Below are 15117 nucleotides of genomic sequence, written 5' to 3'. Positions count from 1 at the left end.
CTATAATAGATATTTCCTTTGTCTCATTTCTCCCTTTCCCTGCAACATGAAAAAACCTTTTTCACTCTGGAGACACAAGAGGCTGCAGATGTTGGAATCTTGAGTGATAAACAAAGTGTTGGAGGAACTTGGGTGGCATGGTGGCGCACCGGTAGAGTTGCTGCCTCACCACCAGAGACCCAGAATTGATCCTGACTACAGGTGCTGACTGTACGGAATTTGTACGTTCTCCCTGTGACCTTGTGGGGTTCTCTCCGGGTGCTCTGGTTTCCTCCCACATTCCAAAGACACGCAGGTTTGTAGGTTAATTGGTTTCAGTAAAATTGCAAATTGTTCCTAGTGTGTAGGGTAGAGCTAATCTATTGGTTGGCGTTTACTCGGTGGGCTGAGAGGCCTGTTTCAGCGTTGTGTCACTTTAGTTAAGTCTAACTCAGCGGGTCAGGCGGCATCTGTGAAGGGAATTAATGCAATTTAGCTTATCGATCTATTGGTGCTTATCAAGTGTACCGGTAACAATGGGGATCGGCTTTAGCCTGCATTCTTGTAACTCATGCATTGAGAAACCCTGTGTAATCTCTCGCCATTTAGAACTTTATTACTGTTTCCATCACAAATTGGGACATTTTCCTTCATCATATTCCAGATCTTTGTCCATTCACTGAAGTCTTTATTCTCTGTAGCCCTCCTTCCTTACTTCCAACCTACCTTTAGTTTAGTTTAGAGATACAGTGCAGAAATTAGCCCTTTGGCTCACCAAGTCCACACCGACCAGCGATTCCTGCACATAAGCACTATGCTACATACACTAGGGAAAATTTTACCAAGCCAATTTGTCTACAAACCTGCACGTTTTTGGAGTGTGGGAGGGAACCGGAACACCCGGAGAAAACCCACGGGGTCACAGGGAGAACGTCCAAACTCTGTACAGACAGCACCCGTGGTCAGGATTGAACCCGGGTTGATCTCTGGTGCTGTAAGGCAGCAGCTCTACTGCTGTGTCACTGTGCTGTGCTAACCTACTACTTGCCTACTAACAAAAGGAGGAAAGCTTTTGGTCGAGGGACTAGTGGCAGATCTGACCAAGGAAGCACACACAAGACCATTAGCTTTTTTTGGGCGGGAGGTGGGGGGAGGAGTTGATAACATTGGAACTAATTAAATGGTGAAAGTTTACAGTGATTTGTAAACGGATAATGTTAAAACCGCTGTTGCTGCAATCTTGAGCGAAAAGTGGTGGGCATATGGAGCTGCCAGAGGAGGTAGTTGAGGAAGGAACCATAACAGCATTTAAAAGACACTTGGGACAGGTACATGGATACAAAAGGTTTAGATGGATGTGGGCCAAACGTGAGCAAATGGGACTAGTGTAGATGGGGCATCTTGGTCAACATGGACAAGTTGGGCCGAAAGGCCTGTTTCCTTGCCTTATGACTCCAAGTGCTGGTGGAACTCGGTGGATCAGGTGGCATCTGTAAAGGGAATGGACAGATGACATTTCAAATTGGGACACTTCAGTGTGAAGATAGGTCCCAACCCAAAACATCGTCTGTCCAATTCCCTCCACAGATGTTACCCGACCCGCTGATTTCCTCGCACATGCGCAGGAAGGAACTGCAGATGTTGGTTTTACACCGTAGACACAAAATACTGGAGTAACTCGGCGGGTCAGGCAGAATCTCTGGAGAAAAGGAATAGGTGACGTTTCAGGTTGAGGAAAGGTCTCGACCTGAAACGTCACCTATTCCTTTTCTGTAGAGATGCTGCCTGACCCGCCGAGTTACTCCAGCATTTTGTTCGTGTAGTCGGGAGTATCCGAGCCAAATAGGTGTGGACCACAGACTGTTCGAGTCTCTTGATTTTATTTCCTGTTGACTGTATGGGACACGATTTCATCTCCTGCAACACCCATCATTTACAGTATCTGACATGGATCTTTGTGGAATTAAAATGAGTCAGCCAGCAATGTGTTTTGTCATTCCCTTCATTTTTGTGGATCCTGATCATTGTTCAAATGGAGAGATGCCAAACAGCTGAAAGATCTCGTGTTTAAGAAGGAACTGCAGATGCTGGAAAATCGAAGGTATACAAAAATGCTGGAGAAACTCAGCGGGTGCAGCAGCATCTATGGAGTGAAGGAAATTAGCAACGTTTCGACTCGATCCGCTGAGTTTCTCCGACATTTTTGTGTACCAGCTGAAAGATCTCCACTACTGGCTGCTACCCGACTGTTTGACACAAAACCCAAGATTGAACACAAAACTAAAAATACAATTTTTAATTGAAATTGACAACTATACAATCAGTACATATAGGCAATATTTCGAATGTAGTGTTTGTGTTGTGTAGCAGTTTATCAACATTTACATCAGCTTGTCATAGATAATATTCTGTACAAAAACTGCAAAAGAACCAGTATCTGCCCAAGAACCAGTCCTATCATTCTAGCCAAACATTTTAACTCCCCATCCCATACTGACCTTTCTATCCTGGGCCTCCTCCACTATCAAGAGTGAGGTCACATGCAAATTGGAGGAACAGCACCTCATATTTACAACCCAGCGGTATGAACATCGACGTCTTCAATTTCAAGTAACTCCTCCATTACCTCCCCTCTCCCCCCACCACCCCCCTCCCCCACACTAGTCATCCTACCAGTTCCACTGTTCGCATCCTTGTTATCATATTCTTCCCCAGCCAACAATGGGCCATTATGGGCTGCACCCTTCCTGAGGTCGTCTGTTGCCGGCCCTGGTTTGATCTTGGCTTTTTCTCTCCTTCAGTTTATTTCTCCCTCCCCCCACCTCTACTTTCAGCCTGAAGAAGGGTTCTGACGTATTCACCTATTCCCATTCTCCAGAGATGCTGCCTGACCCGCTGAGTTACTCCAGCATTTTGTGTCTATCATTCGTGGTGTTTGGCCCCCGGGTGCGTCTTTGGTTGAGGATGGGCAGGATGCCCCTCTTCCTGGCCTGTGTCCGTGCCCACATGTCCCTGGAGAGGGAACACGCAGTGTCCATGGTGACTGTGCAGGCCTTCCATGAATGCTGACCGCTGTGGGTGGGGTGGGGTGGGGAAGGAGTGAGTGCATTGTTGATGAGGACGACAACATTGTAACATGATGATTCATTGAAAGATGTTTGCAAACTGCTGGGCAGTTTTCATCTTTCCAGTTCTTTGTAACTGATTATTTGAATAAAGGCTCCTTGTAATGGAAGGAGAGGGGCAGCCTATAGCAGAGTTGTGCATGTTCTTGTTTATGTTTAGAGTACAGCATGAAACAGGCCCTTTGGCCCACCGGGTTCACACCGGCCATCAGTCACCCTTTCAATCTCTTTCTATGTTATCCGACTTTCTCATCCGCTTTCTACAGACTAGGGGCAATTTATGGAGGCCACAAAAACACGCCTTTTGGAATATGGGAGGAAACCCATGCGGTCACAGGGAGAACATGCAAACTCCACACAGATAGCAGCACACCAGGTCAGGATCGAACCAGGGTCCCTGGTGCTGTGAGGAGCACAGGCAATTACTACTGTGCTCTACAGGCAAGTAAATAAGAGGACAGTATTGGTTTGATGTCCAATCATTTTAGAACAGTCCCAACCAACGAAGGAGCCTCCAGATCTCTGTGTTCTGGTCTGTAAACACTGAAGAGGCTGTAAACATGATCGTATCAAGTGTTGGGCCTCAGCTTCTTGGAATTGTGTGGCACACAGTAGTAATCGGCTCGAAATGACAACAAGCAAAGCTGGTCCATCTGGTCTCTGTTCCTCAAAAGCACCAGCAATGTCCATTAATATTGCACAGCCACATAACGCAAACTCTCTTCCACCAGTTCACCATCTGGGCAGATTGTGGGCAGTTTAGATAATTCACATCATTGCAATAGGGAGCTTCACATCCCAAATCATAGCTGCCCACCCCCCCCCTTCAAAATCTCTTCACAGAGTGCAGGATTAATAAAGGACTTTGGTCCCTGGCTTGAAAAACCCTGGAAAAGGCACAATGAACCAACCAACCAATGCTCCCAAAGGGGCAAAGAAAGGCTCAGCGGTCAACTGATTTACGTCAAGTCTCAGTGATTGGTCTCCATCCCTTGCACAGGGAGCATTTCCATCACCATCCGTTGCTCCCAGCCAATCCCGTTAACAACACAAAGGGCGGTGCCCAGAGACTTCCTCCCCTTGGGAAAAGCATGCCTGAGTTTTGGAAGGATCGCCCATCCCTGTCCAAGCAATTCCCTGCGTTTTGTTCTTCCGAGACGGAGACTGGCCGTCACAAGATGTCAGGTTTGTGATCACTGGCTGTAACCTAGAACCCCCGGTTAGAACTGCACGCTTCAGAGCACTCCACGGTCGGAATGGTTAAGGTCCTTGTCCAATCTGCAGGCAAGCGAGGCAAAACCCTGACTCTTTTTTAAAATACTTTCTTAATCAGTTGTTACAACAAAAATAAAACTCAATGTCTCTCTACAAATCGTTCAGGTTGTCCGTGTAACCGTCTGGCACCAGCTGATCAGTCAACAGGCTGGAGTTGGAGGACAGGTGGAAGTTGGACTTGAACCAAGGATGGTCCAAGATCTCGCTGGCCGTCAGTCTGTCTGCTGGCTCTCGTCGCAGGAGGCACCGGATGAGGCACTTGGCTTTGGGCGACAGGCTCTCGGGGATGGTGAAGAGTCCGCGGCGGATCTTGGTGAAGAGTGCTGCGGGCTCGGTGTCCTGGAAGGGGTAGCGTCCCACCAGCATGGTGTACAGGATCACCCCCAGGCTCCAGACGTCTGCTGCCTTCCCCGAGTATGACTGCTTGCTGTTGAGGATCTCTGGGCCCACGTAGGCCGGGCAGCCATGCTTGTCCATCAAGGAATCATCGTCCCCCTTCAGGAGGCACGAGTCCTCCAGGTTCTCCAGACACAGCTTGTTTCTGGAGTAAAGAGATGGGGGGGGGGAAACATTATAAAACAGGCTTGGTTTAGAGATGCAGCATGGGCACGGGCCCATTGCATCCATGCTGAACATTGATCACCCGCACATTAGTTCTATCCTACACTCTGGCACAGAGTTGGTTGCCTCACCGTACCAGAGACCCAGGCTTGATCCTGACCACGGGTGCTGCTTGCACTGTGTACATTCTCCCTGTGACCGCGTGGGATTTTTCCAGGCACTCCGGTTTCTTCCCACACTCCAAAGACATGTGGGCTTTGAGGTTAATTGGCTTCCGTAAATTGTCCCGAGTCTGTAGGATGGTGCCAGACTAAGGGTGTACGGGGCCCATCCCCACTCTCCCCTCCCTGCCCCTAATCCTCTTCCATCCCATCAACACCCCTCGCCCCGTATCCTCTCCCCCCCCCCCGCCCCCCTCCTCCACTGTACCCTCCCCTCTCCCCCCCCCCCCCCGCACCCTCTGCCGCCCCTCCTCTCCCCACCCCCTCAACCCGCCCTCCTGGGGCCTCACCTGCGGCGGCTTGTGAAGATAAATCTGCGCAGTTTGAGGTCGCGCAGCACCACGCCGTGCCCGTGACAGTGCGCCACAGCCTCCACCATCTGCAGGAACAGCCCGGCTGCCTCCTCCTCCTGCACCCGCTTGCAGGCCCGCACGTAGGAGTGCATGTCGCCCTGGCCGCAGAGGAAGAACACGTAGGCCTTGCACTCGCCCGCGATCACCTCCGCCAGCTGCCCCACGTGGGGGTGCGGAGGTAGGCGGGCGTACGGAGCTATCACCTCATTGTAGTGCCTCATGGAAAACACCTGTGGGGGTGAGGAGGGAGCGCAATCAGTTTCCCCACTAAACACACAACCATATCCTGCACTTTCCAACCGCCCCCTTCACTCTACCTACTGTACTAGAGTTTGGCTAGCTTGTATTGTATTGTAGACTTGTGCCAGAGTATTGTCCGATTCCCCTCTACCCTATACATTGTTTCTGTCTACAGACCTGAAGCACTACAATGCTGGGAACTATATTCTGCACTCTGTATCTTCCCCTTCTTCCATAAGCTAGGGTACTGTCTGATTGGATTTATGTATAGCATTATCTGACTTGCTTGTCGTGTATTGGTACAAGGTACCACGGTACTGTGCAATTTACCTCTACCACATTGTACTAGAGTTTACCTTGATTGTATCGTGGTCCTTCAATAAACTAGGGTACTGTCCAATTCACCTCTACTCCATTAAGGACACTGAACTTCATCAACGGAACTGATGCTGTAAAATATATTCTGCACTCCCTTTTGCTCCATATATTGCACAAGAGTTTGACCTGATTATATTGCAGTAGACTTGGGAACAGCTTCTTCCCCTCTGTTGTCAGGCTTCTGAACAGTCCTTCAATAGGGTAGGGCACTGTCCGATTCACCTCTACCCCATTGCGGACATTGGACTTTGTCTCTGGAACTGATGCGCTACAATGCTGAGAACTATATTCTGCACTCTATATCTTATACTCCACCTATTGTACGAGTTTGACTTGATTGTATTTCTCTGTAGTATTAACTGATATGAATGGACAGTATGCAAAACAGAGCTTTTCACGTACATTGGTACATGTGACAATAAGAAACCTAAATCTTGACTGGCCCAGTCCACCTCATAGACCAGGCTCCCCACCATTGACTCCATCTACACTGCAGACTAACCCAGAAAATCAGCCAACCTAAGTACATATCCCATCCCGGTCATTCCTCTGTCTCCATGTTCCCACCTGGCAGAAGATAAAGAAGCTTGAAAGTGCACACCACCTGACTCAACCTATTCATGTTCTCCAGAGATGCTGCCTGATCCACTGAGTTACACCAGCACTTTGTGCCTTTTGAAAAAAATGGGATGATTTGACTGGATGGAATGCAGAACACGCATCTGTACAGCAGCGGTAGAGTTGTCACCTCACAGTGCCAGAGACCCGGGTTCGAACCTGACTACGGGTGCTGTCTGTGTGGAGTCTGTACGTTCTCCCTGTGACCGCCTGAGTTTCCTCCGTGTGTTCTGGTTTCCTCTCACATCCGAAAGAAGTATAGGATTGTAGTCTAATTGGCTTCTGCAAATTGCCCCCAATGTGCAGGGCATAGAACTGGTGTGATCGGGTCATTGATGGTTGGCATGGACACACCCTATATCACTCAACTCAGATAGATACAAAATGCTGGAGTAACTCGGCGGGTCTGACAGCATCTCTGGAGAAGAGGAATAGGTGACGTTTCGATTCAAGACCCTTCTTCAGACTGAGACTAAAACTAAACTATCAATATGTAATTAAACCACTGACTTGCAAAGCACGGGAGGATCCCTCCCTCCCTCCATAAACATGGTCATCGTACCTTGCAGATGTATTCCCGTTCCGTGTCAGTGTGGATGGCTCTGTAGCAGTTGTTAGTCTCCGTGGGACTAAGCAGGAGGTAGGGTCCGATGCGTGATGCATTGTTGTCATCGGTGGTGGAGGAGGAGGGTGTTGGGGAGGGCGAGCCGAGGCAGGGCGACAAGGCTGGGATGGAGAGTTGACTCAAACGCACCCGCTTGCATTTGGGAAAGTCGGGGTCATCGGTGTCGTCAAAGTCTACCCTCTTCAGCCGAGCATGTTGTGAAGGGAGAGGCATCTGGGTACTCACACTCATGGGGATCTGGGGAAAGAGAGAGTCAGCTTTACAAAATGTCAGACACAAGGAACCACAGGTGCTGGTTTTAAAAAAAAAGACACAAAGTGCTGGAGTAACTCAGTGGGTCAGGTGGTCTGCTGACTTTGGAGATACAGTATGGTAAAAGGCCCATCAGCCCACTGAGTCCATGCCGACCAACAATCACTCTGTACACTAACATTATCCTGCACATGAGGAATAATTTACAATCTTACTGTAGCCAATTAACCTAAAACCCTATGTCTTTGGAATGTGGGAGGAAACCAGAACACCCGGAGAAAACCCACACGGTCACAGGGAGAATATACAAACCCGTAGTCAGGTTTGAACCAAGGTCTATAGCGCTGTAAGGCAGCAGCTCTACCCAAGGGTGGCACAATTGCTGCATTACAGATTGCCATCAATGCGAGTCAAAGCTTCAGCACACTTCCTTGATGACAAACACAAGGGATGGCACTCAGCGATCGCCCTTAAATAACCTCTGAACAGAGAACTGGTGAATCACTGCAGGAGGAGTCAGCCAGCCAACAGTTCAGGTAACAAGTCACAGCCTGGCCCAATCAAACCTCAGTGATGCCTCATGCCTCATTCATGAGTAACACCGACAAACACCCTGTTCATAGATCACTCAACCAAAATGGTTCAGAACATGGAAAAAATAAATGAGTTCATTACTGAAGGAACAGGTCAGGGTTTGTCACACATTGTAGGAAGTGGTGACTGTTTCCATGTAAAGGCAAACTATGCTCAAGAGAGGGGCCTCCAATTATTTCACCCCCTCCTCCCTCTCAACAACCCCCCCTCTCAACAATGGCACAGTAGCGCAGCGGTAGAGCTGCTGTCTCACAGCGCCAGAGACCCGGGTTCGATGCTGTCTGTATGTAGTTTCTCCATTCTCCCTGGGACCATGTGGGTTTTCTCCGGGTGCTCCAGTTTCCTCCCACACTCCAAAGATGTGTGCTTTTGTAAGTTAATTGGCGTCTGTTAATTCTGTTAATTTTCCCAGGTTTGTAGGTTAGAACTAGTGTACAGGGTGACCACTGGTCAGCGTGGACTCGGTGGGCCAAATAACCTGTTTTTGGGCTGTATCTAAAAATGCTAAATTTAAAAAATGTAAACACCCAGGACTCTGAATACTTTTCACTCCACCCGTATAACCTTAGTTTTTATTAATTTTGCTGTTGATTATTGAGATCTGAATTCCCCCCCCCTCAATCCTCACCATTGAGAAACTCCTTAAAGGCCTGGATAGAGTGGATGCGGAAAAGATCTATCCAGTAGTGGGGGAGTCTAGGGTCCAAGGGCACAGGCTCAGAATAAAAAGAATAACCCTTTAAAAAGGAGATGAGGATGAATTTCTTTAGTCAGAGGGTGGTGGACCTATGGAATTCATTGTCACATATGGCAGTGGGGAGCAAGTCATTGGTTATTTTTAAAGCAGAGATTGATACGTTCGTGTTTAGGAAGGGCATCAAAGGTTACGGGGAGAAGGCAGGAATATGGGGTTGAGAGGGAAAGATAGATCAGCCATGATTGAATGATGCAACACACAAAGGGCCAAATGGCCTAATTCTGCTCCTGTCTACGATCAAAGACTGAACAACTAATGTCACCCGCTCTTAACCTATCATTGTTTCTCCAGAGATGTTGCCTGACCCTCTGAGTTACTCCAGCACTTTGTGTCTATCTTTGGTATAAATCAGCATCTGCAGTTCTTTGTTCCTAGATGAGAACTTGACCCAAGTTGGGGGAAATTCACTCGTCTTATGGTGAACAACTAAGCAGCTGGCAAGGAACATGAAAGGTAGACACAAAATGTCTATCTCCAGCTCCAGCTTTTTCGTGTCTATATCTTTAGTGTAAACCAGCATCTGTAGTTCCTTCCTACACAGTAAACCGAGTCGGATGACTAGGATGGGGGAGGGACGGAGAGAGAGGGAATGCAAGGGTTACTTGAAAACAAAGAAATAAACATTGATAGGGCTGGGTTGCAGGGTGCCCATGAGCTAGGACCATGGGAGGAAACCAAGCACTTGCACTTCATGCTCAAAGACACGGACTCCATTTCCCAGGGTCCAACGCTGGGAGGGGCACGTGTCCAACAGACAATTGGGGCAATGACCTCCCAAAGGAAACTCAATCACTGCTGCCCCTCTACTCTTGAACAAAAGAAACAGAGAGAGACCACTCGGCCCCTACCTCATGCTCCACCATTCCAGCTCCCAACTTTAGCATCCATCATGAAAAGGGGAAAGAAGCCCATGCTAGTGAAGGGAATTTGAACGCTGCCCATCGGAAAAAGTTATTTGGGAGTTCCATGTTCCTACTGGAGCCCAATTTTGGAAACTCCTTCTCTTTGTTCTGAGCTTTTCCAAAGAAAAGGAGCGTGTTTATTAATTCCTTTAATCTTCTGGAGAATTCCCCCCCCCCCCGGCTAAAACTGATCCCAAACTTCTCCGATCCCAAACGCATGCGGAGGGAAGGTGAAGAAATATTGGGCAATGCCCCATTAAAACTCCGCTCAACCTTCATTCCTCGTAACAAAAGTCAACTGGTCTCAATCAATCGACACAACGGGACGAAAGAAGAGGGGGAAGCGCGCATCGGTCACCAACATCGAAATAACAAAATATTATTTTAAAATGAGTCTTAACCCTAGAAGAATAAATCCGATATCGAAGGGACTGTGGAGGGTGGAAGGGCCGGTTAGATTTTATTTCAGTGCAAATTTCACTGGCATTAAAACGGTTGCTTTCTGTAACGTGTTGGTAGGGAGGGAGGGGTGAAGTATAGTGGTAACATCGAAATTTAAAAAAATCCTAAACCCAGAAGAATAAAACCGCTACCGAAGGAACTGGGGAGGGTGTGGGGAGTTTATGTTTTGAGTGCGAATTTGGACTGCTTTCTGTATTGGTGGGGAGGGGTGAAATATTTCTCTGTGCAATCACTCCACAGTTTCCCAACACTTTACAAAGCCGGCGGCGCTGGCATGGACAAAGAGCTGGAGTTTTAAAAGAGCAACTACATCGTTACACGAGTGCGTTGCTTTCATGAAACTTACCTGTTGGCTACTTCTGGTTATAAAGTAACGACGTGTTACAAAGCAATATCCTTCAGTTTCTCTTTTATTTCCCACCCTGTTGTATGAAAAGTTCCTGGACACCGATTCTCCAGTAGATTACTTTGTCTCTCGTTTGCTTCTCCGAGTTTCCCCCACGTGTAAAACTCACAGTGGAACGAAATTCCCTCCCAGGCTAGGGTCGGTATTGAACCGCGGTCGGCATGTCCAGTTGTAAGGGAGAGTTCCCAATATTTTCCGCAGATGAATGATTCTTCTGTAATTCCTCGAAATTAAATTAAAAGATAAGCTTAGTTGAAAACTTCCATTGGAGAAGGTAGGGAAAGTGCAAGTTGTTTCTGGTCGGTAGAATTGTCCTTTGGTTGTTTAAAAAAGGGGGGAATCCGAGTGCTGGTACTGACTGATCAGTGGCCGGGCAGCTTTATAATGAGAGGCTACTGTAATCTTGGTGAATTATTACTGAGCTACGCGCTTTCACTCTCGCTCTGAGCTGGCTGACGTTGGCTGCTTCGCATATTGCAACATCCTCGCCGAGCAACACGGGCCCATTGGCAACACAACAGGGGAAGGGCTGGAAAAAAACAACACCCTGTTTCAAATATCTTTCCCGGTGGTGAACAGAAGAGGGCGGGCGGATCTTAGATCACCAAGACCCGCCTCCTACTCTAGACCCTCCTTGAGTCTGAAGAAGGGTCGCGTCCCGAAGCGTCACCTATTCCTTGTCTTCTGTGATGCTGCTTGAGCCGCTGAGTTACTCCAGCTTTTTGTGTCGATCTTCGGTTTAAACCAGCATCTGCAGTTCCTTCCTAAATGGCCACTAGCTTAATTTAGAAGCAAAGAAACAATCTGAGGAAGGGTTCCGACATGAAATGTCACCTCATAAATTCATAAATTATAGGAACAGAATTAGGCCATTCAGCCCATCAAGTCTACTCCGCCATTCATCTTTCCCTCTCAACCCCATTCTCCTGCCTTCTCACCATAACCCCTGACACCCTTACTAATCAAGAATCTATCAATCTCTGCCTTAAAAATATCCATTGACTCGGCCTCCACCGCTGTCTGTGGAAATTAATTCAACTGATTCACCACCCACTGACTAAAGTAATTCCTCCTCATCTCTTTTCTACAGGTACATCCTTTTATTCTGGGAGCTATGACCTCTGATCCTAGACTCTCACACTAGTGGAAACATCCTCTCCACATCCACTCTATTCAGGCATCTGCAATTTCTTCCTACACAAAGAACTGCAGATGCTGATTTATACTAAAGATATACACAAAGTGCTGGAGTAACTCAGCAGCACAGGTAGCATCTCTAGAGGAAAATAAATAGATGACGTCTTGGGTTGGGACCCTTCCTCAGCCCTTTGGCCCACCGAGTCCACGACGACTGTCAATCACCCAATCACATTAGTTCTGTGTTATCCCACTTTCTCATCCACTCTTTACACACCAGGGGCAATTAGGCAATTTACCTACAAACCTGCACGGCTTGGTATGTAGGAGGAAACCGGAGTATCTGGAGGAAACCCACGTGGTCACAGGGAGAACGTGCAAACTCCATACAGACAGCAACCAAGTTCAGGATTGAAAAGGCTTTTCACTATGCCTCGGTACACTTGACAATAAACTAAACTAAACTAAACTAAACTGCGCTTTGGGAACTTACAATCCAGCGGCATGAATATTGATTTCTCTAATATCAAGTAACTTGCATTCCCTCTCTCTCCATCCCTCCCCCACCCTAGTTGTCCTGCTAGATTCACTGTTTGTACCCCTTCGTTATCATCTCTTCCACAGCCAACAATGGACCATTGTGCACTCTTTGTCCGTTGGTGCTGGCTCTAATTTTCACACAGAGAGTGGTGAATCTCTGGAACTCTCTGCCACAGAGGGTAGTTGAGGCCAGTTCATTGGCTATATTTAAGAGGGAGTTAGATGTGGCCCTTGTGGCTAAGGGGATCAGAGGGTATGGAGAAAAGGCAGGTACGGGATACTGAGTTGGATGATCAGCCATGATCGTATTGAATGGCGGTGCAGGCTCGAAGGGCCGAATGGCCTACTCCTGCACCTAATTTCTATGTTTCTATGTTTCTAATTTGTTCTCTAGTTTCTGTCTCCCCTGACTCCCATTCTGAAGAAGGGTCTCGACCAGAAACGTCACCTATTTCTTTTCTCCAGAGATGCAGCCTGATCTGCTGAGTTACCCCAGTATTTTTGCGTTTAACTATGGTGTAAACCAGCATCTGCAGTTCCTTCTGACACATAACCCCTTAAACCATTTCTGTTCATGTACCAGATGTGTTTTAAATGTTAAAATAAACACAAAGTGCTGGATATGTTGCATACCTTGGGTATGCAAGCAAAGAATTTCATTGTGCCTAGTCACATGTGACAATAAAGTATTAAATTCCATTAATTCTCAGGAAATAAAGAGAGAGAAGGGAGGGCGCGAGAAACAGAAAATTAATGTTTTCAGGCTAGCTTTGCAAAGGCACTGGGTGATTGCACCATCTCTAACTTACTCAAAGCTGCTGAGTGATAATATTGCAACATTACACATAGATTTCACATGCTCAACAATGTACAGAGCAAAATAGGCGGAGTCTGTGAAGCTGTAATCATAAATAACACTGTTGCCATGGCGAACGTGAATGGGCTGCACTTAAAAGGCAATGTTTGAAATGATGCAGTTTTTTTCAACAGCAAATTGATGCACATATTTTTTTAAAGCAGGAGAAGTCTGTTGCGCCCCGCGGACTGAAACCTTTATTTAGAAGTTGTGTCAGTCGCTATTTTGTGTTGAAGTCATCGCACTGGTATTCAAGCCCCGTGCTTCACCCAGAAACTGGAGTTCCATTCCCACCTTAGTGGCTGGAGGAATTTCAATGCGACTGATGAAATAACGTTTGTATTTGTAATAACAAGAGTTGCAGGATTTCAGTGAAAGTCTATCAATTAGGTCTTAGCTGAAACGTCACCTATTCCTATTCTCCAGAGATGCTGCCTGTCCCGCTGAGTTACTGCAGCTTTTTGTGTCCATCTTCGGTTTAAACCAGTTCCTTCCTCCCACATATCAATTTCACTCAAGCGTCACAGGGGTGAAATCCTACGATTTTGCCCCAAATCTATATATGTAACTCCAGTCGCCACAATGAGTCACAATCAAGAGTTTCAAGGAGAGATACAGCAACAGGCTCTTCAGCCCATCGAGTCCATGCCCAAGCATCAAGCACCCATTTAGATTCAAGGGTCCCGACCTGAAACGTCACCAACCCACGTTCTCCAGAGATGCTGCCTGACCCGCTGAGTAACTCCAGTACTTTGGGTTTTACTCAAGGTTCCAGTATCTGCAGTAGCTTGTTCAGTGGCTCAACGGTACTTTGTTGTGTCAATATTAATTCTACAGTAATTGTGCCTGAAGAAGGGTCCTGACCTGAAACATCACCAATCATGTTCTCCATGAGGTGATGCCTGACCTGCTGAGTTACTCCAGCATTTTGTCTCTTACATTTATTCTCTTACACTTATTCTATATTCATTCTATTTTATATACATAGATACATAGAAAATAGGTGCAGGAGGAGGCCATTCGGCCCTTCGAGCCAGCACCGCCATTCATTGTGATCATGGCTGATCATCCCCAATCAATAACCCGTGCCTGCCTTCTCCCCATATACCTTGATTCCACTAGCATCTGCCATGCATCTGCCTACTCACCCAACCTATCCAAGTCACCCTGCATCCTCTTCGCAGTTCACACCACCACCCAGCTTTGTGTCAACTGCAAATTTGCTAATATTACTTTTAATTCCTTCATCTATATCATTAATAGATATTGTAAATAGCTGCGGTCATTGCACCGAGCCTTGCGGTACCCCACTAGTCACTGCTTGCCATTCTGAAAGGGACCCGTTAATTCCTACTCTTTGTTTCCTGTCTGCCAACCAATTTTCTATCCATGTCAATACCCTATCCCCAATACCATGTGCTCTAATTTTGCCCTCTAATCTCCAGTGTGGGACCTTATCAAAGGCTTTCTGAAAGTCCAGATACACTACATCCACTGGCTCTCCCTTATCCATTTTACTTGTTACATCCTAAAAAAATTCCAGAAGATTAGTCAAGCAAGATTTCCCCTTCGTAAATCCATGCTGACTTGGGCCGATCCTGTTAATGCTATCCAAATGCGCCGCTATTACATCTTTAATAATTGACTCCAGCATCTCCCCCACCACCTATGTCAGGCTAACTGGTCTACAATTCCCTGCTTTCTCTCTCCCTCCTTTCTTAAAAAGTGGGATAACATTAGCCACCAATCCAAAGGAACTGATCCAGTATCTATAGTACATTGGAAAATGATCACCAATGCTTCCACAATTTTTAGAGCCACCTCCTTGAGTACCCT

At 47.0% G+C, this 15117-nt stretch overlaps 1 protein-coding gene across 1 annotated transcript; it reads right to left on the bottom strand.

The window, feature by feature from the left end:
* Positions 1–4433: 4433 nt before the first annotated feature.
* trib3 (tribbles pseudokinase 3) lies at positions 4434–11285 on the bottom strand. The gene is made up of 4 exons (XM_033041777.1): positions 10689–11285; positions 7313–7612; positions 5452–5744; positions 4434–4920 (listed from the first exon to the last, which is right to left on the bottom strand). Exons 2-4 carry the CDS (start codon positions 7604–7606, stop codon positions 4470–4472), a joined length of 1038 nt encoding a protein of 345 aa, XP_032897668.1. The 5' UTR covers positions 7607–7612; positions 10689–11285; the 3' UTR covers positions 4434–4469.
* Between the last annotated feature and the right edge of the window lie 3832 nt (positions 11286–15117).

The sequence above is a fragment of the Amblyraja radiata genome, chromosome 23, assembly GCF_010909765.2.
Source record: "Amblyraja radiata isolate CabotCenter1 chromosome 23, sAmbRad1.1.pri, whole genome shotgun sequence".
NCBI classification, from domain to species: Eukaryota; Metazoa; Chordata; class Chondrichthyes; order Rajiformes; family Rajidae; genus Amblyraja; species Amblyraja radiata.
This window is presented reverse-complemented; position numbering and strand designations above follow the sequence as displayed.

What these genes read in the sequence shown, in the direction of transcription:
- trib3 (XM_033041777.1), bottom strand. Translation starts at nt 7,606, where the DNA reads ATGAGTGTGAGTACCCAGATGCCTCTCCCTTCACAACATGCTCGGCTG. An exon ending in AACGGGAATACATCTGCAAG is followed by an intron (nt 5,745 to 7,312) that starts GTACGATGACCA and finishes TCACCCCCACAG; the next exon opens with GTGTTTTCCATGAGGCACTA. An exon ending in ATCTTCACAAGCCGCCGCAG is followed by an intron (nt 4,921 to 5,451) that starts GTGAGGCCCCAG and finishes TCTTTACTCCAG; the next exon opens with AAACAAGCTGTGTCTGGAGA.